The sequence below is a fragment of the Rutilus rutilus genome, assembly GCF_951802725.1.
Source record: "Rutilus rutilus genome assembly, chromosome: 17".
Classification (NCBI taxonomy): Eukaryota; Metazoa; Chordata; class Actinopteri; order Cypriniformes; family Leuciscidae; genus Rutilus; species Rutilus rutilus.
Window position 1 is genome coordinate 4,705,331 of NC_140230.1, and position 27,057 is coordinate 4,732,387.

General features: G+C 38.1%; 2 protein-coding genes across 2 annotated transcripts; one reads left to right on the plus strand and one right to left on the minus strand.

The window, feature by feature from the left end:
• Positions 1-14,663, minus strand: smpdl3b (sphingomyelin phosphodiesterase acid like 3B). The gene is made up of 8 exons (XM_084385720.1): positions 14,467-14,663; positions 13,508-13,721; positions 12,022-12,119; positions 11,725-11,868; positions 9,110-9,279; positions 8,845-9,025; positions 2,544-2,677; positions 1-1,103 (listed from the first exon to the last, which is right to left on the minus strand). Exons 1-8 carry the CDS (start codon positions 14,534-14,536, stop codon positions 741-743), a joined length of 1,374 nt encoding a protein of 457 aa, XP_084241846.1. The 5' UTR covers positions 14,537-14,663; the 3' UTR covers positions 1-740.
• Positions 14,664-19,558: 4,895 nt separating this feature from the next.
• Positions 19,559-26,221, plus strand: LOC311276436 (E3 ubiquitin-protein ligase TRIM35-like). Its single transcript, XM_084386086.1, has 6 exons — positions 19,559-20,416; positions 21,573-21,668; positions 21,742-21,972; positions 23,122-23,144; positions 23,222-23,340; positions 24,123-26,221. The coding sequence occupies exons 1-6, from the start codon at positions 20,021-20,023 to the stop codon at positions 24,698-24,700; spliced, it is 1,443 nt and encodes a 480-aa protein (XP_084242212.1). The 5' UTR covers positions 19,559-20,020; the 3' UTR covers positions 24,701-26,221.
• The last annotated feature ends 836 nt before the right edge of the window (positions 26,222-27,057 follow it).

Consider the following 27,057-nt stretch of genomic DNA (forward strand, 5'->3'; position numbering starts at 1 on the left):
GGAGTGTTCACCCAAAAATGAAAATTCTGTCATTTATTAACTCTCATGTCACTCCAAATTTCTGTTGGGGTCCAAAAAATTACATTAATAAATAATAAAATAATAAATGATGCCAGCATTTTCATTTTGGGGTTAGACTGTTCAATAAAAATAAGCAAATCATAATAGATCTGGGGCCAGATTTCCTAACAGCTCCAGCGCAAACCCTCATTTGTTGGGGTCAGGCTTTACTAAAGACACGCAGTGAAAATGAGCGCTGAAAAGGTGTGGACAGGGTTATTTTTGGGGCTGATATTATTACACATGCATTTGTAGGAGTTTCCCTTTCAGAGTAAAATGTATGGGAGGAGAGAATTTAAAGGAATCATTCAAGGTGATTTACTAAGGTTTGCACTCGTCACTTTACTGGTATTTGCACCATTATTTACCGGCCAAAAAAAGCAGGTCTTACACCAGACGCTAGTTTGTGCTGATCTTGGTGGATTGTGTTGGTCATGATCCGGCTGAGTCTGTGTTCTTTCATTCGCTCGTCTTCAGTAAATCAAGAGCAGAACTTTACACTTCCATCAGTGCTTTTATGGGATTGCTCTCTCACGCTAATTTGCCCTGTTTAGTAAATCTGGCCCCAAGTATATAAACAGTAAAGTTATTAATCTACTTTAAATACTGGTGAGAACATGTCATTCACACACCAGTCTGGAGGGATAATGTAATGAGAATGATGCTGTGCTGTGCTGTGCTCAGTTCAAACACAGCAGACTCAGCATCAGAGACAGAAGCAGAGTCAACAGCACTGGTCCTGTAGATGATCCACTCTCCTTCAGCACACAGCGCTCGTAGGCCTCGAAGTCGACCTCTCTCACCGCACACACGTGATCGACGCGGCAGTCAGCGTGGCACTCCGTCAGGTCGTAACCCACCGAGTTAAACTCAAAGTACTTCTGCAGAGAACACTTGTCGCTGGTGATCCGCTCCATCACGCGGTGCATGGAGGCAGGAGAGGCGTCCGGCACTCGAAACGCCTCCGTCAGACGGTACTCCTTCTCCCAGCGCGCATGCGCCATGTTTGCGTACGTCAAGTTCAGATAGTAGGTAACTATATCCTTTAGGAACGCAAAACACCAAGAAAAGAAGTTTAAATATGTTTAAAGTTTGTCATATAGAGTCAAACCTATGGAAGCTTGTTTCCGCCACTGAATAATAAATAAATAATAATAATTGCGACTTTTTATCTCACAATTCTGACTTTTTTTTTCACAATTGTGATATATCAAGTCAGAATTGTGAGAAATAAAGTCGCAATTCTGAGATATAAAGTTGCAATTGCGAGATATAAAGTCGCAAATTCTGAGAAATAAAGTCGCAATTGCGAGATATAAAGTCGCAATTCTGAGAAGTAAAGTTGCAATTGCCAGATATAAAGTCGCAATTGGGAGATATAAAGTCAGAATTGCCAGATATAAAGTCGCAATTGGGAGATATAAAGTCAGAATTGCATGATATAAAGTCGCAATTGGGAGATATAAAGTCAGAATTGCATGATATAAAGTCGCAATTGCGTGTTTAAAAAGTCAGAATTGTGAATATCTCACAATTCTGACTTTTTTTCTCACAATTGCAATATATCAAGTCAGAATTGTGACTTTTTTTCTCAGAATTGCGAGATATGAAGTCAGAATTGTGAGAAATAAAAATAAAGTCGCAATTCTGAGAAATAAAGTCGCAATTGCCAGATATAAAGTCGAAATTCTGAGAAATAAAGTCGCAATTGCCAGATATAAAGTCGAAATTCTGAGAAATAAAGTCGCAATTGCCAGATATAAAGTCACAATTGGGAGATATAAAGTCAGAATTGCATGATATAAAGTCGCAATTGCGTGTTAAAAAGTATTAAACATTTTTTAAAAAGTCTTTAGAATTGCGAGATATAAACTCGCAATTATGTGTTATAAAGTCAGAATTGGAAACAAGCTTCCATACTAACCAAAAATTATTCAAACACCAGATATTATTTTTTATATTTTTTTTACTAGTGGGTGCAGGACACTATTTCATGTATGTAAGTGAGGATAACAAAATAAAGTAAACTGACATATTATACCCCAAAAGTCTTCATACAGTGACTACCAGTAACATTTATACAAATTTAGGACCAAAAATGATTCAGACACTTTGAGCTGAGCATGTTTTGCTGAAGTGTTTTTTCTTTAATTGCTAATGCGACCTTTTTACACCACAGACTGAACACAATGAAGCATTGCTTGGTGATTAGTTGAGCTAAACTGGTATTATCTAATTGTGTAGTTAAATTTAACAGCTGACAGATATTCAACATAATTCATGTGTGAGACAGTCTAACAGAAGGATGGACAAAACCAGTGAAATATCAACTGATTTGATAACTCTGAGTTCTTCTCATGTTTTATCACCATTTTCTAAACTATAGCGAATAAACTGTGATAATGTGAGAAATGTTGAAGGTGTCTGAATAAATTTTGGTTTGTCATATAAATACAGATTTTTTCCTTGTGGATGCATCTTACCTTGATCACTAGTGTTTTGGTGTCATACTCAAAGATGCGAATTCCAGGGTTATTTCCGCCATCTGTCACACCAGGTAGTGTTGTTATCCAGGGCGTAACTCCTGGTGTCAGGAACATCGCACTTATTGGAGATCCTGTGTAAAAGGATATTGAAAAGTTAGTAAAGCCTAAAGTCAATTTTACAGGGGTTGGACAATGAAAATGAAACACTGGCCAATATAGTGTTGGTGGTTTCCCGCCTATATATTTGCACCAATCCTCTCTGATTTTACATTACACCAGTAGAGCAGACCCAGACAGCGACATAGTGTCGGCACAGATCCGGCCCACATCTGGGGCCTCATTTATAACCGTTGCGTCGCACAAAACGGGCCCTGAAAGAGGCGTACGCCACTTCCGACGCATATGTTGTGCTTTATAAAAACAAACTTGATGGGAAAGTTTGCGCACCTGCACACAAACTCTGACCGATGCGTACGAACATTTTGAAGACGATGAGTGATCTGAGGGACTGATGGCAGATGAAGGAAAACCACTTTAAATCTTCATTATGAGTCCTAATCATAAATACAGTGCATGTTCACAATAACAGTTTAAATAAATAAAAGAATGATTTAAACTATGTTTTACATCTGATATTCACATTTAGATTAAATATGCCATTCTCATTAATAGAGTTAAGCACTTAAATTACATGAAATCATTACCGAGAAGTTTAAAAAAAAAAATTACATTCTAATAAATAGAAATATTTGTAGTGGACGCAATGCTGTTGAAAACTTTTCAATGTGTTTTAATGTTGTAACTACAGCGAGGATTGCTTAGCTCATGATAGCAGAACTGCATAATATCTGCTTCCATTAAAAATATGAAGCAGTTAAAAATACTATTTGTCCAGATTGAGAAAAACTTTCTCGGAAATGTATTTTATACAATTTGATTTATTTATTCAAAAACAAGGCGAGGATAGGCTACTAAATGATTTTTTGCAATGTAATGTAACGGCACATCCGTATCTCATATTTTCCTAATGCGTTAAACGTTATCACGTGGATAAATATATGCAAATGATATGCAGATGAGGATAAAACTGGGTGTTGTAATCTCCATATATGGTTATTTCGGGGAGGAGATGCTTGTGCCACAATCTTGCGCTGACTGGGATTTATAAAGTGAATTCTGCGCAGGTTCTGGCGTACGCACGGTTTTATAAGTCTGAATATTTTTTGCCGCACGTACACTTCTAGTAAGGATCCTACACACAGTTTTATAAATGAGACCCCTGGGCCGTGTGGAATCAGTGCACCAGATGTGGGCCGGATCTGGGCCGACACTATGTTGCTGTCTGGGGAGTGTGAAGGCTGAATTAACAGAGCAATAGCACAGCTGTACATAAAATATTGCAAACCACGTAACATAATGGGAGACATATCAAAGTTCAGGTTGGTGCGTGTTTCGCTGGCTCATCTGTGACCAGGACAGCAAGTGTTTGTGGCGTATCGAGAGCTATAGTATCCAGGGTAATGTGGGCAAACAGCCACAGAGGATGAACCACGTCCAACAGGAGTAACAGTCGACGCAAGAGAAAGCTGTCTGAAAGAGAGCCAGATATAAACCCGGATTGTATCCAAAAAAACCCATAAAACCCAAGCTTAAATGTGCGCCTCGACTCCTGTTTCCACCAAAACTGTTCATCAGGAAACTCCACGGAGTCGATATTCATGGTCGAGCTGATACCGCCAAACCTTTGGTCACTCGTGCCAATGGATGTTTCATTCACAAACCAAGTTTGGTTGTTTCTTTTATATGGGCACATTGCTTATGAACAGCATTTCTTGCCTGATGTGTTATTGTTCCCATCATGTATATTTGTTGTCCCAGATGGAATTAAACTGAGTCTATGAACTGTTTATTTGACTGTTTAAGCAGATGATGTTTATATATGGCATTTTTCCCTGATGTGTAATCGTTCCCAACATTGTTTTTAATCATTATTTACTGTTCCAGATGGACTTAAACTGGAGTCTGTGGACTGATTATTGGATAGTTTAACTATGACCACGATCACCTGAAGACCTGCAGCGTGCTTTCTATATAGTCATTGAGAATAAGTGAAATTGTTACACTGATGAAGGCAAAGCGCCGAAATGTTTGTTATCTTTATCTCCTGATTGCAATAAAATATTTTAGGCCTTGTGCATTTTTGTATTGATGTATAGGTCTCAGCACCTAATTAGCGCAGTGAGTGTTTCAAATGTCAGTTTCATTGGTGCCAACAGTGCAAATCTTGGGCTGTGGACATGTGAAACGTGTATTGCTATCTGATGAGTCCACCTTCACTTTCTTTCCCACATTCGTGGGAGTTAGAGACGGCCTAAAGAGGCTCAACACCAGGACTGTTGCGACTCAGAGTGAAGCAGTGATGGTTTGAGCTGCAATATCATGGCATTCCTGACTGAGCTTGATGGATCAATACAATCACTGCCGAGGACTACCAAGGACTATCTGCCAATCACTGCCAAGGACTATCTGTTCAGGAGGACCATGTGCACCTGATGGTTCAAACATTGTACCTTGAAGAGTGTATCAGCATGATAATGCACCAATACACACAGCAAGACTGGTGACAGAGTGGATTGATGAACATGAAAGTGAAGTTGAACGTCTCCCATGACCTGCACAGTCACCAGATCTGAATATTATTGAGCCTCTATGGGGTGTTTTTGAGGAGCGAGTCAGAAAACATCTTCCTACACCAGCATCATTTAGTGACCTGACACTGTTCTGGAAGAGGAACGGCTCAAAACCCCCCTGGCCACTGGGAAGGACTTGTATCTGTCATTCCCAAGATTAATCGATGCTGTATTGGCTGCAAAAGGAGGCTCTACACCATCCTGATAAATGATTGTGGTCTGAATCCAGGTTTAACAGTTTCATTGTCCAACCCCTGTGTTTGTATAGTGCATATTGTTCCAAACCAGCTTTACAGAAAGTCATGGAGTTAATGTTCATAATATCTTATCTTCATGGCTTATTGTCACATTTAGCAGATAAGAGCTGGACGATAATATTCTTCAAGCATTCAAACAGTTGAGATTTGCTATATAGAACATATTTCTTTACATGAGTATACTTTATGTATGTTGGTAAAGTAGGATGGACTATATAAACAACTTTTAATAAACTGCTAAAATACCTATGTAACTATCAAGCAGTTGAGGTTTTCTATATCGTTTATTTGGGTTATTAATTTGTTATGTGGTGTTATTATTGAGAACTATGAGACCAGATTTTGTTCAGTTTTGGTGAAAAAAAAAAGTCTATTACTATTTGGCTATGTGTGTCACTAACATGGTTAAGTGGTGCATATAAATGACGGGGTTAAAGGGTTAGTTCACCCAAAAATGAAAATTCTGTCAGTAATTACTCACCCTCATGTTGTTCCAACCATGTAAGTCTTTCGTTCATCTTCGGAACACAAATTAAGATATTTTTGATGAAATCTTACAGAATTTTGACTCCTCCATAGGCTTCCAGTGTGACCGAAACTCACCGGCCCAGAATAGTTATTAAAACATCGTTAAAATAGTCCAAGTAACTACAGTGGCACTACATTAAGTTTATCATGCGACGAGAATACTTTTTGTGCGCAAAAACAAACAAAAATAACGACTTTATTCCACTTTTCATTTCCTTCTCTCTGGGCCTCGTAGTGTTTTTGCGCTGCGCGTCTGTGTTGCACGTCATCACGCAACACACACATGACCGGCGTCGGCCAATAGTGAGCCTACGTGGTGACGTGTAACACAGACGCGCTGCGCAAAAACACTACGCGAACCAACTAGAGGTCCAGAGAGAAGGAAATGAATAGTGGAATAAAGTCGTTATTTTTGTTTGTTTTTGCGCACAAAAAGTATTCTCTTCGCTTGATATACTTAAGATTGAGCCACTGGAGTCACTTGGACTATATTAACGATCTCTTTAATAACTTTTCTGGGCCAGCAAGTTTCGGTCACATAGAAGCCTATGGAGGAGTGAAACATGGCTCAGATTTCATCAAAAATAGCTTAATTTGTGTTCCGAAGATGAACGAAGGTCTTACGCGGTTGGAACAACATGAGGGTGAGTAATTACTGACAGAATTTTCATTTTTGGGTGAACTAACCCTTTAAATATTTTGATCATATCGCCCACCCCTAAGCAGTTTATCTCAGGAGTTCATTGAAAGTAGCCATGGCATAATACTTATATACTCTCTTAACTCTTTCCACGCCGAACGGAATTTTTCGTTATTTGTTAGAAAACACTTCCCCACCAAAAGAGATATAAAGTCACAATTGTGTGTTATAAAGTCAGATATAAACTCACAATTCTGACTTTTTGTCTCGCAACATTTCTTCTCGCAACTCCGACTTTGTCATGCAATTCTGCCTTTATATCTCCCAATTGCCTGTTATAAAGTCAGAATTGCGAGATATAAACATGCAATTCTGAGAGCAAAAAATAATTGTGATATAAAAAGTCGTAATTACTTTTTCTATTTTTTATTCGGAGCGGAAACAAGCTTCCATTTATATGCAATCATATGCATATGTAAAATAACATGATTATCAACATTAAACAGCATATAAATCAAAACAGAAAAAAACATTGATCAAAATTGCTGGCGGGGAAAGAGTTAAAAAGGTTCTTTATCGACGTCGATGGTTCCATAAAGAGCCTTTAACATCCATGCAAACTTTCCATTCCGCAAACGGTTCTTTAGATTATTGTTATACATATGATATACACTCACCTAAAGGATTATTAGGAACACCTGTTCAATTTCTCATTAATGCAATTATCTAATCAACCAATCACATGGCAGTTGCTCCAATGCATTTAGGGGTGTGGTCCTGGTCAAGACAATCTCCTGAACTCCAAACTGAATCTCAGAATGGGAAAGAAAGGTGATTTAAGCAATTTTGAGCGTGGCGTGGTTGTTGGTGCCAGACGGGCCGGTCTGAGTATTTCACAATCTGCTCAGTTACTGGGATTTTCACGCACAACCATTTCTAGGGTTTACAAAGAATGGTGTGAAAAGGGAAAAACATCCAGTATGCGGCAGTCCTGTGGGCGAAAATGCCTTGTTGATGCTAGAGGTCAGAGGAGAATGGGCCGACTGATTCAAGCTGATAGAAGAGCAACTTTGACTGAAATAACCACTCGTTACAACCGAGGTATGCAGCAAAGCATTTGTGAAGCCACAACACGCACAACCTTGAGGCGGATGGGCTACAACAGCAGAAGACCCCACCGGGTACCACTCATCTCCAATACAAATAGGAAAAAGAGGCTACAATTTGCACGAGCTCGCCAAAATTGGACAGTTGAAGACTGGAAAAATGTTGCCTGGTCTGATGAGCCTCGATTTCTGTTGAGACATTCAGATGGTAAAGTCAGAATTTGGCGTAAACAGAATGAGAACATGGATCCATCATGCCTTGTTACCACTGTGCAGGCTGGTGGTGGTGGTGTAATGGTGTGGGGGATGTTTTCTTGGCACACTCGCCCCTTAGTGCCAATTGGGCATCGTTTAAATGCCACGGCCTACCTGAGCATTGTTTCTGACCATGTCCATCCCTTTATGACCACCATGTACCCATCCTCTGATGGCTACTTCAAGCAGGATAATGCACCATGTCACAAAGCTCGAATTATTTCAAATTGGTTTCTTGAACATGACAATGAGTTCACTGTACTAAAATGGCCCCCACAATCACCAGATCTCAACCCAATAGAGCATCTTTGGGATGTGGTGGAACGGGAGCTTCGTGCGCTGGATGTGCATCCCACAAATCTCCATCAACTGCAAGATGCTATCCTATCAATATGGGCCAACATTTCGAAAGAATGCTTTCAGCACCTTGTTGAATCAATGCCACGTAGAATTAAGGCAGTTCTGAAGGCGAAAGGGGGTCAAACACAGTATTAGTATGGTGTTCCTAATAATGCTTTAGGTGAGTGTATGTTCATATTATATATATGATAAATGTTATTCACTCTAAGAATAAAAAAAGGTTATTTTAAGAAGAGATCCCTGAAAGCTTCTTTGGAGAACCAAAAATGGTTCTTCGATGGCTTTGTCCATAACACATTGTACACAGTACTTAATATCTTTAGTCCCTAGTGTGCCAGCCAAAGGCAACTGTGGCAAGAAAAATGAAAATGATGCATGGATAATAAAGGGGAGAAAAATGCTTTGCATTTCATGGCCAATTTGTCCAAAAAGATGCAGAAAATACAGCAGAATTTGCAGTACCTTTAGAGCTGTAGAACATGCGGAAGCTGTCAGTGTGGTGATGACCGAAGAACTGGCCCAGTATAACAGCGCTGTGCTTCTGAATGAGATCGATGTAGAGCTTATTAAACTCCTTTCTGAACCAGGCCTTATCTCGCTTCTTCTCAAAAACCCCTGGAGGGACATGGCCGATAATGTAAACCTGTAAAACAGAGCAAAGAATCACACAATACGTGGATAAAGGACCGAACTGAAGGTTTAGCTCCCTCGCTATATATATAGTGACCTTCTCATTATTTTTGGCAGCGTCCTGAAGCACTTTATGAGCCCAGCTGAACTGGTCTGCAGGGTCTTTGATGTTTTCTGTCAGTTTGTTCTGATCGTAATAGAGGTTTGTGTTGAGCACCATGACTCTGAAGCCAGTTTGATTCAGCAACTTTTCTGTGTAATATCCACCTGTGAAAGACAGAAAAGTAACACGCATTATTACATGATATCCTTTAAAGTTATATAATTAGTACAAAATAACATAATTTATGGTAACACCACATTAAGGTTCCATTTGTTAACATTAGTTAACATTAACTAATGATTAAAGTTGATGTTAATTCTAGCATTTACTAATACATAATATTATTTAATGGACCTGAGCTAACATGAACTGACAATGACCAGTTTAATTTGCATAATCTATAACGTTAACAAAGATTAATAAATACAAATGAATTGCTCAATGTTAGTTAAAGCTGCAATCCGTAGTTTTTCCTCTTTGTCGCCATCTGTGTTCGAAATCTGCAATTGCAGTTATTCGTGGAATTGTCAACTTGACGTGGGCTGTACGGTGGCCCAGTAGTGCACAACACAATGAAATTTAAAAAGCAAACATAAGTTCACAACACAACGGAAATGAGCCACATCACAACGGAAAATGTACAACACAACGAAATAAAGCCGCAACACAACGGAAATGCCCCCGACCACTAGAGGGATCTCGGAGCGCGATAAAGTTAGTTTTCCATGCCACTGTGTCTAAAAAAATTAACACCACTATTAGTTTTAACAGTATGTAGCTAACCACTGTATATCGACATTTATTAATTCAAAATCACCTATGTGCATTATATTATAGCTGCATATTTATACTCTAGAATGTTTTGACGCGCTACCAGCGCTTGATCCCTAAGGGAACGTCCGCCAATTCTTTCAAGTTGTTAAAACGTATAATTTGTATCAATTAAAATTTCTTTTAACATTCAAAAACAGACATGTTCAAAATCCAGCTTGATTGTATTGGTAGTACACTGACTTACTACAGCTGATTTCTTTCCAATACCTCCCTTTATTACAGTAAACAATTCTTTTTTTTAGGAAATTTCTGTAATATAATAAAAGTTTTTTTTTTTCTTTTATTATGTTTCAAAGGTCTTATTAACTAGACTGACTTACACAGGTGAAATTGTGCCAATAGCTCCCTATATGCACAGTACACAATTAGTTTTTTTATAAAAACATTAGGCCTACTGTAATTCACCTAAAGGTTTTTTTTTTTGTTTTTTTCATGTCCCAAAGCTTGTGGTCGATTCCTAGTGATCAGACTGACTTATTACAGGTGAAATTGTGCCAATACCTTCCTGTAATTCTGTAATTCACCAAATGGTTTTTATTTTTATTTATCAAATTATATTATAATAAATTATACGTTTTAACCACTTGGTGGAATTGCCAGACGTTCCCTTAGGGATGCACTGGTAGCTTTATTTCGTTGTGTTGTACATTTTTCAGTTGTTGTGGCTCATTTCCGTTGTGTTGTGGATTCATTTCGTTATGTTGTGAACTTATGTTTGCTTTTTAAATTTCTTGTGTTGTGCACTACTGGGCCACCGTAGGGTTGTGCCCCGGCTCGGCACAGCGCGGATGAATCCAGTGTTTTGAGGAGAATGTGCGGCTGTCAGTCGCCGCCGGTGTGGACCCTGGCATTCACAATCACAGATTCTACTTTTTGGAAGTTTGACCAGCATAAGAATTTTCACTGGAAAATGTGAAATCTGAGCAAGTAACATCCACTTCTGACCAACTAAGGGGAAAAAAGCATAGCAGTAAATCACGCTGATTAAATCTAATGATTGCTTATCATATCACGTCAAATCGTGCAAATTATACTTTGTTATCAAATTGTTAATGTTAACAACATCAGCACTGCGTGACTACATTTAATGCCCTTCCGATATTTATCCTTGTTTTCGCATGGGCCGTCAGGGTTGCAGTCTCTTTTTTTCTGTAGCCACTCCGAAGTCCGAAGTCTTTTGCATTTTACAGCGGGTGAATCTCCAGTTGTCACCGTTGATTGTCGTTTGAACCTTTCTGGATCCGCCATCAAATTGATAAGTGTAATTATATCCAGTGCTGTGAGAAAAGGCTATAAATCTCCACCTCCACCATCAAATTGATAAGTGTAATTATATCCAGTGCAGTGAGAAAAGGCTATAAATCTCCACCTCCAGCATCCTCACACTCATAGCCTACTAGCCGAGACTCTTCTTCATGTGGACAGATGTGACGTAATGATGCAAAGACATGCTCGAATTTCCCGCAGAAATCCACCAGTACCACTGGAGTTAAAAACATTATTACAAGCTTACCGGTTTGAGTCGAGCTACGGCAAGCAGAGAGTTTTGAACACTGGCTGGTTATGTACCTGCTCAAAAAATTATTTTGGATAATTTTTAACCCAAAAAAGATACAGACTGCAGCTTTAATGTTAATGCATTAATGTGACCTTATTGTAAAGTGTTAACATTCATGATATAATACAATTAATATAACATACTTCTTCAACCAAACTCATCTTCTAGTCTGTTTTGTGTCAGTGTATTGCTGATAATGAGCTGCTTTAGTCTGTACCTGTTTTAAAGGTTTCTTTCGAGGCAGAATGCAGCCAGTCGTGCCACAGGTTTGCTGTTTGCTCATAAATGTTGTTCTTTTCTGGAGGCATTTGGCTCTTTGGATGGTAGTCATGATTTCCCATCGCAGAATACACCTTGGTTTCTAAAGAAATACAGATGTACAATAATAAACAGAGCAAATCCAATACCCTATTGTGTATTATCCTCCTCACACCATCAGTGCTCGGGCCCTAATGAATTTCATAAACCAAAAAAAAAAAAACTTAGTTTAGTATAGGCCTAATGAAACACATACTAGGAAAGACGGATTTTATGATGTGGGTGAGGTTGCCGATTATTCTCAGGACGGGTTCTTCTCCCAGCTGCTCATTGGGCACATGAGGCGTATCATCTCTGTGGAAAAGTTCAGTCAAAAGAAAGTACATAAGTAAAATGTTTAACACACCAACTCATTCTTCATTATTGTTATTTTCCCCATAATAATAATATTATGGAAGAATGGGGATTGAAGGCTATCATACACTAAACGTTGTGTGAACTGGACCCTTGTTGGCTGATTTTCTCTTACTATAATCATTTTACATGCATACACATGTTATATTTGCTTCCAAAACTTTGCTTTAAAAGCCTGAAAAATCTTTTTTGACATTTGACTATCAGGGCCCTATTTTAACGCGTGCACTTATGGCGTGTCCGAATCCACTTTTGCAAGTTTAACGATGGGAAAAATGGTCGGCGCTCCCGGCGCATGGTCTAAAAGGGTTTCCCTATTCTCTTTATGAGTAATGAGTGTGTTTTGGGCATAAAGTGAAATAAACCAATCAGAGTCTCTTCTCTCATTCCATTTAAAAGCCAGTTGAGCGCCATGGCAGATTCGCTATTTACATGGAGGAATTTGCAAGTGGAAAAACTGAGAGGTTAAAGCTGTGTGTGTGTGTGAGGTTAAAGCAAGCAGACCATCTACGGGACAAGCCGGATTCCACCATATCTTTATGTACACAATATTAATATTTTCGATTGGAATCCTTTTATTTTTAATATTTGGCATGTTTGTGTGCTGCTGCACTGTGTGTGTAATAAGCAGAGTGTACGTGCGTTGTGGACCCGCCTATAGGGTCATATTACTAATGTGCCCTTTAAATAACTATAAAATAATAATAATAATACACCGCCATTGACTTTAGACCAGGTTTCAGTCGGTCAATGGCTCAGTCTATTTCAGTTCCTCAAAATAGCAACGCTCCAACAATGCGCCTGAACACACACTCGTTCTCAGACCAGCAGCCCATGGGGGAACAGATGGGCGCAAATGCATTTGCTATTTAAACAATGTGGTGCAGGACGTGAAAATGAAAACTGCGTCAGGCTGAAAATAGCAAAAAACACTTGCGTCGCGCCTGGCGCTGCATTGCGACACGTGTATGATAGGGCCCATAATGTTGAAAATCTATTGTGCTAATTTAAAATCAGTGAAAACTGAATGGAGTGCTGATGGGAGGACGTTTTTGTAGGCCAGAAAGGAGTTGCATTTTAACAAATGACCGTGATGTAGTTGAGCCTACTTTAACAAATGACCGTGATGTAGTTGAGCCTACTTTAGCTTTCGTAAAATCTGCCGATTGTATTTAGGCTTAAAAGTTCAAGATTATCGTGATGAACAATAGTACATGAATCATAAACATTTGTTGGTTTCCGCAATAAGCCAAATCCTACAGGGAATCAGGGTGATGGGAACTTGCATCAGTAGAGTCGTGTGAGTTTAGAGGGCATGTGGCTCATACCCCGTCCAAACGATGAAGTCCGGGTCTGGCAGGATCTCTCTCATGGCGTGCACTGATGAGTTTATCAGAGTCCACGGGGAGTCACAAGAATAATCCCCAAATGTGCCTGCATTCGGGGTCGGACGGCCTCCACTAGAAGCACATTTTGATGCCGAGCTACTCCCGACATCATAAGAGGGGTCCCAGTGGAAGTCTGAGATGTGCCAGAAATTACCTGTGGCAAACAAGTGCATAATTATCATAGATATAATAATCAGGCTGGTGATATACTGAGCATTTGAGGTACTACAAATCTCATTTTAAATGTTCTCTTATTTTTGCACGTGTTCATCATTTCTTTCAAAAAAAATTATGTTGGCACAATATGGCACGTTTGATTGCGTTTTTATTACAAATAAAACAATCGACTGCACTGCAAGCACAACTTGCATGGACTATACTTTGTTTTTAATAATATTTGATACATTTTCCTAGGCCGGACATCACTTTTGAACACTAATGTAGGTAAAAAGTAGGCTAAATAAATAATTTTGCAATATTTTTCTAATAATAAATAATAAATCAAACTATTTAATTTTTTTTTTTTTTTATAATAAATACAAATAAAACAGTATTTGTTGACCATATAATGTCCACATAGCATGCTAGTGGGAGGCATTCTACCATTTTTTAATAGATTTTTTATTCCAGTTGTAATATACTTCACTGAACTGTACTGTAGTCTAGCAGTTGCATAACCAAGTTTAAGTGTTCATTGCACGTTTGCTTCACACCGTCTTAAAATCAGCTTTATTTCTTCCATGTTTAAATTAAACATTATATCATGCTCAAATAAATTCATAATGGTAAAACACTGCCGAAAGCTTTGCTCTTCAATAAACAACTTGTCACTTAAAAAAACACCTGCACACTGCACTGATTTTAAGTTAATCTAACCTCTAAAACACTAGAAGACATACCTGTCAACACGTTACTTCCACCAGAGACAATGAAAACGTTGAGAAGAATAACTTTCCAAACACATGCCATTGTGAGCTTGACCGTAAGCGTGTGAGAGATCCAGGACTCTGGTCTGAGTGTGTGAGACGTTCAGTCCACAGTCCTCCATAAACTGACAGATAAGATAAGTCAGCTGGAGGGAATGAACAGAAAGGCCGCTCACTGGGACTGTCTTCTTAGCAACATGAGCGCTTGTTCAAACAGAAGTTCTCCAGCTGTTTACAAGTGTTAGAGGGAAATAAATATGTGACACAGTCTATTTAAGTGTGCTGCTATTTTGAGGGTATGACTATAACATACTTCTTGCTGTTCATACTGTAGTAGCTCAACATTAAAATGAAAAAATTGTAGCCTCATGTATGAAAGTTTGCTTTACGATAGATTTATAAACCACTCTTTGAAACAATAGCCTTTTCCACACCGTCTCTGCAAAGGAACCAAAAATCAGTGTTAAATCTATTTAGTCATAAATATTGAACTTTATATTGTACGCAGGAGGTGACGTACTTGAGTAACTGTACTTGAATAATTGTATTGTACTGAGATTTCCAAGGTATAAATCTGTAAGGGTATCCACTGGAGGCAAGTTGTAAAGAACCCAAGTGCAGTTTATTAACAAACATGAAATAAAAACATGACATGGCATGAAAACTCAAGATCAAGACATGAACATGAACTCACACAACAGTGTTTACAGGAAACAATACTTGACAAAGACACATGGCAAACATGAGGGCTTAAATACACAATACAACACAAGGGACACCTGTGAACAATGAACCAATGACAACATGACACATCAGACCAGGGAACACATGGCAGGATCACATGACTAACGGAATCACATGACAGACATGGAAACATGACATGAACAAACCCAAAACGTGACAAAATCATACTTTTTATAAGTGCAAAAGACATATAAGTGATCTTTACTACAATTAATTGTAGCACCTTTTACTCACTCAAGCATTTTTTATTTAATTTTTTTTTAGGCTAAATAGTTCATTTCAACTTAACTCAACCCTGTGTACTTTTTAGAGATTGTATATAACATTGATATTTGACAATTTCATTCTCCATATACTACAGTTTAAAAGTTTGGGGTTAGTAAGTTGAATGAAATTAAAGGGGTCCTATTATGCCCTTTAACCAAGTCTTGATTTTGTTTTTGGGGTGTACTAGAATATGTTTTCATGCTTGATTGTTCAAAAAAAGCCTTATTTTTCACATATTTTACATTATTACAGATCTTCTCTTCCCAGTCTGGTTGAATGTTAGATGAAGACCCTCCTTCCGAAATACGAAATGTGCTGTGATTGGTCAGCTGGCCCAGTGTGTTGTGATTGGCAGTGCGTGTTCGGGAAATGTCCCGCCTCTTCATAACCGTGAGCTCTACTCAGATCACAGGACATTTCAGAGTGGTATGTTTTTTTTTTTTTCTTATACAATGTTATAATAATAATATTATAGTAATAAAACAAACAAGTAATCGAACACAATTTTCCTAATGGGCGGTGAACAGTCTTACAAAAGCTACAGTAAACACTACATCAATACTGTAATGTTAGCACGCTAGCGGAGGCAGAGCTTTGCCCTTCGTTTACATCTATTATAAAAACTACATAAAGCTTATAATTGGAAAGGTTAATAGAAAACACAACTACAAATAAGACATACAAGTTGTGATCCACAAACAACAGATTGTCTCGACAAAATGGGAACAGCTCCGTCTTTCAGGAGAAGCTGTGTATAGCTTGCATTGTACTCTTTTCTGGAAGATGTTCTCCGTAAAATGTGCAACGCACAGACAAACGTTTGTTTGCGTGTTCCCGGGGGCGGGTTTATGTAAATTTCAGGGTTTGTGATGTCACCAAACCAGGAAGAAGCTTGTTGTAGTCTTTACCAGCCGTTTGTTGTAGTCCTTAAAAAGTGATTTCTGTAAAAGAAAATATCTCCCTTTGCTTTGAACTTTGAGCGTCGTAACTTTGCAGATGTTGTTTATGCTCACACAGCAGCATTACACACTAACTAAAGTTAGAAAGTGAAATTATAATCAAGGACCCCTTTAATGCTTATTCAGCAAGGATGCATTCAATTGATCAAAAGTGACAGTAAAGACTTTATAATGTTACAAAAGTTTCTATTTCAAATTAATGCTGTTCTTTTGAACTTTCTACTCATAAAAGTATCCTATGGAGGTAGATTTGTGTCTTTATTATTCAATCAAAAAAAAGGTTGCTTCAATCAAAAAATATATTTTCAATAAAAAAAAACCGTTTCAATCAAAGAAAAAAAGTGTTTGAATGCAAAAATATATTTGAGACTCAAAAAAATGCATTTGAACACTATTTTTTTTTGCTTGAAAATGTTTTTTTTGATAGAAGTGAAGGTTTTTTTGTTTGAAGCAACTTTTTTGATTGAAGTATTGTTGTTTTGTGTTTGGGCCATATTATGGGTAGGACATTTGTGTCTTTATAATTCAATCAAAAAAGAAGTTGCTTCAAACAAACAAAACATATTTTCAATAAAAAAATCACTTCAATCAAAAAATAAACCTTTTCAATCATAGAAAAAATGTTTTTGAATGCAAAAAAATATTTGAGATTCAAAAAATTGCACTTGAACACTTTTTTTTTGATTGAAAATGTTTTCTTTGATTGAAGTAATCTTTTTTGTGTTTGGACCATGTTATGGGTAGGACATTTGTGTCTTAATTATTCAATCCCAAAAAAGTTGCTTCAATCAAAAAAAAAACATTTTCAATCAAAAAAAAATAATTTCAATCAAAGAAAAAACTGTTTAAATGCAAAAAAAAAAAAAATCATTTGAAGTGTTTTTTTTTTATTGAACTTTCTTTTTTTTTGAATGAAGTGAAAAAAGTTTTGAAGTCGTTTTTTTTTTAAATCATTTTGACACAAACGTACCGCAGTGGGGGCGGGTGCTTCCCCATTGGTCAGACATGCTTGAGTGACAAGTGTCTACACCAACGACGTCTTTCTGACAAGCAAGTCATGGTCGCCACTCGCCAGCGAGCCAGGAAGCAGTGGTGGAGTTGTTGGTAAGTAGATAAAACCGTATTAAAATGATTGGTGTCACGTTATTAGCCTACTCTGTTTGATATTTCGATTAAACATACAGCTTGCTAACTTAGCTCACGTTGACTAATTTGTGTGATGGTGTTAGATATCTGACGCCTCATATTGTCAGGCAGGCTAGCAGGGTGCGCTAACGGCTAATTGAATTGTTTATTTCACTTAAGTAACGTTACAGAGGCTTGCTATGTGCTAGTGCTATATTGTGTTATAATACGTAACGTCATTAGTGGTCAAACAACAGTCCACAGGCCAACTGTTGCCCACAGCGCTGCCTGTTTAGCAGCAACAGGTCATGCAGAGCCTGAGTCTATCTTCTCACACAGCCCACAGGATTACAGCTATTTGACCGTCCCGCTCTCTCTCTCGCTCACGGGTAGTGGTCTCCCCACCATCACAGTCAAATGCTCGCAGACACAGAGGCAGATGCTGTTATTTTGAGAGCGGGGCTCTCCTGTGGGCTGTGTGAGAAGATAGACTCAGGCTCTGCATGACCTGTTGCTGCTAAACAGGCAGCGCTGTGGGCAACAGTTGGCCTGTGGACTGTTGTTTGACCACTAATGACGTTACGTATTATAACACAATATAGCACTAGCACATAGCAAGCCTCTGTAACGTTACTTAAGTGAAATAAACAATTCAATTAGCCGTTAGCGCACCCTGCTAGCCTGCCTGACAATATGAGGCGTCAGATATCTAACACCATCACACAAATTAGTCAACGTGAGCTAAGTTAGCAAGCTGTATGTTTAATCGAAATATCAAACAGAGTAGGCTAATAACGTGACACCAATCATTTTAATACGGTTTTATCTACTTACCAACAACTCCACCACTGCTTCCTGGCTCGCTGGCGAGTGGCGACCATGACTTGCTTGTCAGAAAGACGTCGTTGGTGTAGACACTTGTCACTCAAGCATGTCTGACCAATGGGGAAGCACCCGCCCCCACTGCGGTACGTTTGTGTCAAAATGATTTAAAAAAAAAACGACTTCAAAACTTTTTTCACTTCATTCAAAAAAAAAGAAAGTTCAATAAAAAAAAAACACTTCAAATGATTTTTTTTTTTTTTGCATTTAAACAGTTTTTTCTTTGATTGAAATTATTTTTTTTTGATTGAAAATGTTTTTTTTTTGATTGAAGCAACTTTTTTGGGATTGAATAATTAAGACACAAATGTCCTACCCATAACATGGTCCAAACACAAAAAAGATTACTTCAATCAAAGAAAACATTTTCAATCAAAAAAAAAGTGTTCAAGTGCAATTTTTTGAATCTCAAATATTTTTTTGCATTCAAAAACATTTTTTCTATGATTGAAAAGGTTTATTTTTTGATTGAAGTGATTTTTTTATTGAAAATATGTTTTGTTTGTTTGAAGCAACTTCTTTTTTGATTGAATTATAAAGACACAAATGTCCTACCCATAATATGGCCCAAACACAAAACAACAATACTTCAATCAAAAAAGTTGCTTCAAACAAAAAAACCTTCACTTCTATCAAAAAAACCATTTTCAAGCAAAAAAAAATAGTGTTCAAATGCATTTTTTTGAGTCTCAAATATATTTTTGCATTCAAACACTTTTTTTCTTTGATTGAAACGGGTTTTTTTGATTGAAAATATATTTTTTGATTGAAGCAACCTTTTTTTTGATTGAATAATAAAGACACAAATCTACCTCCATAGTATCCTGAACAATATGAAGCAGCACGACAGTTTTCAACATTAATCATAATCTGAAATGTTTCTTGAGCAGCGAATCATCATATTAGAATGATTTCTGAAGGATCATGTGACACTGAAGACTGGAGTAATGATGCTGAAAATTCAGCTTTGACCACAGGAATACATTACAGTTTATAATATTACAGTAGAAAAGAGCCATTTTAAATAATGACTTTAAATCATAATATTTAACAACATTACTGCTTTTACTGTATTTTTTATTAATTAAATGCCGCCATGGTGAGCAGAAGAGACTTCTTTCAAAAACATAAACTTTATTCTGCACCTTAAATTTATTGCATTGTATTGCACTGCTAAATCAGTGTGCATGTAAATTTTACCTTATTTGTATAAGAATGAAGTCTCAATTCTGACAGTGAATTCTTAATTCAAGGAATTGAATTGAGAAGAGAGCAATAAATAATTGGTCTATGAAGTTTGGCTTACAGAAGGCATGGATATCTTTTTGCAGACAGACAGAGAGCTCAATAAAAGTCCATTTCAGTTTCAGTCAGTTTGCCTTTAGCGTCTTATGAAGTAATCATTAACCTCGGATGTGGATAACGATGATCACATGATCAAGCTAGAGGCTGATCCTCAGAATGGATCAAGGATATCCGGGAAAACAGACAGAGAAGCTTTCATAGTTCTGAAGTTTTTCCAAGCAAAACTAAAGAGACTGCGATAGAAAATGAGTTCTCTGAGTGAAATCCCAGAGGAGGATCTGCAGTGTCCCGTGTGCCTCGACATCTTCACCCATCCCGTGCTTCTGTTCTGCGGTCACAGTGTGTGTAAAGCTTGTTTTCAACAGTTCAGCAGCGACCGAGGAGTTCAGGAATGTCCAGTTTGCGGGAAAAGATTCACGGGATTTCTTCCACCTGATAATCTCGCATTGCGGAACATGTGCGAGTCATTCTTCCGGAAGAGAGCTTCATCATCCGATGTGTTCCTCTGCGAAGTGCACAGAGAGAAGCTCAAGCTCTTCTGTCTGGATGATAAACAGCCTGTGTGTTTGGTGTGCAGAGACTCGGAGAAACACCTCAATCACACTTTCAGGCCCGTCGATGAAGTCGCTCCACTTCTGAAGGTAAAACATCTGTATTTCCAACACGATCCCACGAAAGTGCGTATCTATAGCACGAATGATATTTCTGGTATCATTTATACGCCAAAAATAGTTTTTGCGTAGGCTACATATGATACGCACTTTATGGCGTGTAATACGCACGCACTCCACACCCCTAATCCTACCCAAGGGGTTTACAGTGCGTATCATTTGCACGCAAAAACTATTTTTGACGTATAAATAATACGAGAAATATCATTCGTGCTATAGATACGCACTTTCATTTCTCTCTACACGTTTCTAGCGTAGTGCAACATGCTTGTCTTAGTTCAGAACATTTAAACAGGAGATGCTCTCAAAAACAGTTTCTTTTGGACAGTTTTTTGAAAGGGGTAATTTCGTGAAATTGAAGTGAATAATATGACTAGTTAGTGGCCTTATAAAGTGCTGTCCGGACTCCGGAGGGGATGTTTGATTTTAAGGACCCTACGAGTTCGATTAAACCATCAAAAAATGAGGAAAATATTTATTTTTATTTTTATGATGGAATAAAAAATGATGCAAGAACAAAACACTAAACTTGGTTAAGGTATTCATCTGACAAAATTATTTGGCAAAAAACTACTGCTACAGGTTTTATTTTATTTAAGCAAAAGAAAAAAAAAATGCATAGAAAAAAAAGCTCACAGGAAAAAGCATACATTGACTACAGCATAATCAGTTATTAATATTGGTAACACTTTATTTTACAGTGTCCTTGTTACATATGTTACATGTACTTACCATAGTAATAACAGTAAATTATGCATAATTACATGCAACTAACCCTCGACCAAACCCTAACCCTACAGTAAGTACTTGTAACAATGACACCTTAAAATAAAGTGTAACCTTAATATTTCATTGGTTGTCTATAGTTTTTGCTTGTGGTCATAATTTCTTTGAATGACAGCCTGGCCAAAAATGATGTCGTCACAATTTGGCATGTTTCATTGCATTATTATTACAAATAAAATAATTGACTACAAGCACAACTACACAATATCCTTACAAAATCTTTACAAAACACTTTTTTTTTATATAATATTTGAATAAAGGGTGAATATGTCAATTTTCCCCTCAGTAACTTATTTTACGTAAAAAAAAAATTGAACATCAACTGTTTATTGTATTTCAGGAGGAATTGAAGACCTCATTAAAACATTTACAAGAAAAACTGGAGAGCTTTAAAGAAATGAAACAATCATTTGCTGATACAGCACAACACATTAAGGTGAGTGATGTTTTCTAGATGATTTTCTCACACTGGTTCAGGCAGAAGAAACGCTCTGTATTTCACACTGCAGACTCAGGCTCAGCAGACCGTGAGGCGCTTGCAGGAGGAGTTCCAGCGGCTTCATCAGTTCCTGCGAGATGAAGAGACGCACAGAATATCTGCACTGGTAGAGGAAGAGAATCAGAAGAGTCGGAGGATGAAAGAAAGGATTGAACAAATAGACAGAGAAATAGAATCTCTTTCAAGCGACGTCAGAACTATAAAAGCTGGTTTAGACGCTGCCAACATGACCTTTCTGCAAGTAAGAAGTATTTTCAATTGAATGTTTTACTGTAGGCTATTAATCTATTTATCTATACAATATTGTTTCACTGTATCCATCAAGCATAAAGGCATTAAAGTGACTCATGAAGGTTGAGGGTCGACTGATATAAGTGTTTCTGTTTGGTTGATGTGTTGAAGTAGGATTTTGAAACTAAATGGTATACGAAAAACTATTGGCAGCTATTTACAAAAATAGCAGTGTTTTCAGAAATAGTCCACTTTAAACGTTCTACTGACTATAAGTAACTTTGCAACTACATGTCAGCTAACCCTCATTAGAATATTAGTAGACTGTCTGGTTAATATCTGATAACACTATATTTTGATGCTCCAACATACAGACATTCAGTAACTTTGCAACTACTGTACATGTCAATTTATTCTACTAACCCGAACCCTGACCTAACATCAGTATTATTCACACTGTTCTACATCAGTTATTCTCTCATTTCCCTCTGATTTTAGGTATAACTTATGAGTAGGTTTAGGAGTAGTTATATGATTAGGACTAAACTTTCAGACAGGAATGAGGCTCCAGAATCAACTAAAAATGTTGACACAGGAACTAACTCTACAAAATCAGGACGAGCGTCTACTTTTTCACGCAGAACTCATTTTTGCAGTGTTAAAACACACACACACACACACACAAACCCAGCAAGGATTAGATTTTTTTTTTCTTTTTTTTTCGTTACTACTTTTAACTTTTTGCCATGTTTTTAGAGTGCTGTGTGACGTGCGAGACGCTGCAGACATGAGCGTAAAGGTCAAACGCATCCGTCTAGCACGTATTTACATAGAAATCAATGGAAAAGCAGCACAGTGGAACACAAAAACATGTTCTGTGTGAATGGCCCCTTACTCTCCACGCCATTGATCTTGTTATCGGATGGGTTTCTTTTATAATTTTGTCTAGCTCAATCACACAATGGTGGGAGTTAGTGTAAACAGCCTCTGCCAACAAGGCGGGCTCTTTGCACTTTGTGTAAATAGACACTCTGAAAAGTATTGTATCGGCAATTTCATTGGCATCAAAAATCAAGATTGGTCGACAGCTAGTTGAGGGTTAAATAAGACATTTGATCGTGTACACATGAAGCTTATTTCCTCCTCTTGTGTTTTGCAGAACTTCAAGTTCTCAGAAGAAAGGTAAGTGAGGCGTTCTCTTGCTCTTTTCTCTGCAGTGCAGTCGTTCTGTCTTTTAAAACTCCTGAATGTAATTGCAGAGCCCGGATCACACTGCAGGATCCAGGGATTCCTCCTGGAGCATTGATGAATGTGCCAGAACACCTGGGGAACCTGAGGTTCAACATCTGGGAGAAGATGCAGGAGATCGTTCATATCAGTGGGTTTTGTATGGGTTTGAATGACAGTATCACAGGCAATAATTACACATTGGATGTAAAGGGGTGGTATAATGCCCTTTTCACAAGATGTAAAATAAGTCTCTGATGTCCCCAGAGTGTGTGTGTGAAGTTTCAGATCAAAATACCACAGATATTTTTATATAGCGCGTTAAAATTGTCACTTTTTGAGGGTGAGCAAAAACGCACTGTTTTTGTGTCTGTCCCTTTAAATGCAAATTAATAAAAAAATTCAGCTCAGATTACCTCACACACGCACTGAAAATTTCTAAACTTTTAGCCTTTTATGTTCAAACCGGAGTCAGACTAAACTGGAGAGACTCAAGAAGTGACGACATGTAGAAGCAATAGGACGTTTCTGTATGGTTAGTTGATGAATTTATACAGCTGATGTGTAGTTAACTATCTTCTAGTCATTGATTAGTATATTCTGTCATGTTAATCTATAAATCATGTTTCCGGGGGCGGGGTTTATGTACATTTTAGGGTTAATGTTGTCACTAATCCATGAATAAGCTCATTGTAGTCTCTATCAGCCGTTTGTTGTAGTCCTTAAACGGCGATTTCTGTAAAAGAAAATATCTCCCTTTGCTTTGAGCTTTGAGCGTTGTAACTTTACAGATGTTGTTTATGCTCAAACAGCAACATTACACACTAACTAAAGTTAGAAAAGTGAAATCATAGTCAATCACCCCTTTAAACTCACCAGAAAAGTCAAGCCTGTGATGTGTTGTGTATTCTGACCATTGTACTCTCTCATCAGCTCCTGTCACACTGGACCCCAACACTGCATATCCTCTGCTGTTCCTGTCTGATGATCTGACCCATGTCAAATCCAGCGCTAATGCACAACAGTATCCAGAAAATCCCGAGAGATTTGACTATTATCACTGTGTGCTGGGCTCTGAGGGCTTTAACTCTGGAAAGCACTGCTGGCATGTGGAGGTCGAGAACAACACGTGCTGGTCTGTTGGAGTGACGACAGCATCTAACCGGAGGAAAGGAGACGTGTTCTTTGACACCGGAGTGTGGCGTGTGCGTTATATGGCTGGTCAGTATACGTCACAGTCGCCTCTGATGGCTCGCACACATTTATCTGTTGAAGAGAGACTGAAGGTGATTAGAGTGAAGCTGGACTGGGACGGAGGATCGATTTCATTCTCTGATCCGCTTACAAACACACATCTGATCACTTTCACCTGCACATTTACAGAAGCAGTCTTTCCATTACTCTATAGCAGCTGTACAGATTTCCCACTCAGAATCTTACCTGTTAAGTTTAGTATAACCACGGAGAAGCCTAAACAGCAGCCATATCACCCTGTAGCCCAAGACTGTTGAAGCTAAGCAGGGTTGAGCCTGGCCGGTACCTGGATGGGAGACTCCTGGGAAAACCAGGTTGGTGCTGGAAGAGGTGTTAGTGAGGCCAGCAGGGGGCGCTCACCCTGTGGTCTGTGTGGGTCCTAATGCACCAGTAGAGTGATGGAGACACAATAATGTCAAAGAGCACCGTCCTTCGGATGAGACGTTAAACTGAGGTCCTGACTCTTCTGTGGTCACAACAAATCCCAGGATGTCTTTGGAAAGAGTAGGGGTGTGTAACGACTGAGACAAATCAGACACAAGTATTTGTTATAGTTTAACAAACAATATTTAAAACTCACTCTGGGATCTGTGGTCCCATCCCCCCAGCAAGGGCAAGACGGTCTTAGTTACCATGACCACGATGACATAAGTTGGTTTTATGGCTGTTAAAAATGTGTCACTGGTCAAGACAGAGACAATGGGGAAGACCGAAACAGACTTTGCTGCATTAATCTGATCTATAAATGAACATGCATCCCAGAAAATTGTGTGAATGATTTACTGTCTTGTGTAGTGTTTTTAATTTAAATTTTTACTGTGTATTTTATTATAGAACCAACGGTCAGTGTAACCTCACCTATACCATGTTTGGTCTCTATAAATTGGTACTTTGAAGATCGAAATGATTGTGTATATGATATGCCGATAGCTGCGCAACATATTAGTATTACAAGAAACTTTCTTAGTTTCGTCATCAGAAACCAATCCAGCTGCACATGCAAATGAGCACGCTTAGAACAAAGACTCATAAATCAACCACAGAGGAATCTTTCCGCTTGGAAATTCCACCCTTCTCATTGGTCAAGCAAACCCGGAGAGGTGGGGCCTTTCTCAGGCTTTATTAGAGACAAATCCACAGTGACCCTCTCTCTTCTCTTCTGGTCTCAACTGCTGCTTCTTCAGGTTGATGTCTGTGGGGACCCCCCCTGTGACCACCGCCTGTGATCCTTTCACTCTCCCAAAGGAGTCAGACTGTATTTTCTTCAATCCAACTCAGAAGAAAACTGCAACCTTACTATCACTGAATGGGCAACGATCAACTCTTCTGACTTCCTCTCTCCTTGGTTGCCTGCGTGGCCTCTCTGGCCCAGGGCCGGAAGGTCACGGTCTGCATGTGCTCAGCCATGTGCTCATGGAGAGAGAGAAAACCTTCAACCAGACCAGAGTCAAACAAACCACTCAAGTTCATCATATCTTCTTCATCCAACGGAGAAGAAAACGATTGCAACATCAAAGTTTGACACTCACCGAACCATCAACATCCTTTTCCAGGAACTTCAAGAACTGTGTCCACTGCACAGACCATGCAAGTATACATTTAATGAGGTGCTCTGGAAATGATAAGCTGATGGTTCTTTTCATAGTTAAACAGATCTTTTCCATAGTTCCATTTCCTGTTTCCGGTTCCATATCACTCACCATTTTACCTGTGCTTGTATGTATGTTTGTTTAGATTAGGTATGTTTGTGATTTAATTAATAAAACTTGTGCACAATATGTATTTGGTTCTGATTCTCTGCTTGCAACAAAGTTTATTTTACGATCTTGATCTTGTTACATGCTCTAAGCGCTGTACATGCTGAGAAATAATAATTTTTCGGTGGCCATGAAAGATATGCTTTTCTTAGAATAAATGAATAATCAAAAGAGTTAGTTGGACGAACTGATTAATTGATTGTAATATTAATTTGGCTACATCAGGTTAATCCAATTAACTGACCCAAATATTAATAATTAACCATGACTATTTATGAGTTATTATTAATATTTCCCCTTCGAGCTAACTCGTTAGGTGTAACCCTGACATCCTGGCCAGATTTGTCCATCATGGCCTCCCTAATCATCCCCTATATTGACTGATTGTCTCCTCTCCACCAATGTGTGTGTGAGTTTGAAAAGCTTCTGAAATAAAAAAAGCCTCTTAAAATAAAAAATGCAATGTTGTGTGTGTATATATATATGATGGTATCTTCTACTGGTAGAAGAGATATTGTATCTCAATGGGACCTTCCTGGTAAATATATATATATATATATATATATATATATATATATATATATATCACCAGGTACCAGTAATGTGAATTACATAATCAGATTACTTTTTACAAGTAACTAAACTAACACATTACTTTTAAAGGTGACATATTACGCCCCTTTTTACAAGATGTAATAGAAATATATGGTGTCCCCAGAATGTGTCTGTGAAATTTCAGCTCAAAATACCAGATCATTTATTATAGCTTGTCAAATTTGCCCCCTTTTTCGGTGTGACAAAATCACGCCCCGTAGATGGTCTGCTTGCGCTTTAACCTCACACACACAGCTTTGACC

Bases quoted from the DNA above. Each gene is read 5' to 3' on its own strand.
- smpdl3b (XM_084385720.1), bottom strand. From the start codon at position 14,536: ATGGCATGTGTTTGGAAAGTTATTCTTCTCAACGTTTTCATTGTCTCT. The intron at 13,722-14,466 runs GTATGTCTTCTA...TGTTTGCCACAG, and splicing joins TGGAAGTAACGTGTTGACAG to GTAATTTCTGGCACATCTCA. The intron at 1,104-2,543 runs GTAAGATGCATC...GCGTTCCTAAAG, and splicing joins CCAAAACACTAGTGATCAAG to GATATAGTTACCTACTATCT.
- LOC311276436 (XM_084386086.1), top strand. From the start codon at position 20,021: ATGAGTTCTCTGAGTGAAATCCCAGAGGAGGATCTGCAGTGTCCCGTG. The intron at 21,669-21,741 runs GTGAGTGATGTT...TTCACACTGCAG, and splicing joins ATACAGCACAACACATTAAG to ACTCAGGCTCAGCAGACCGT. The intron at 23,145-23,221 runs GTAAGTGAGGCG...ATGTAATTGCAG, and splicing joins TTCAAGTTCTCAGAAGAAAG to AGCCCGGATCACACTGCAGG.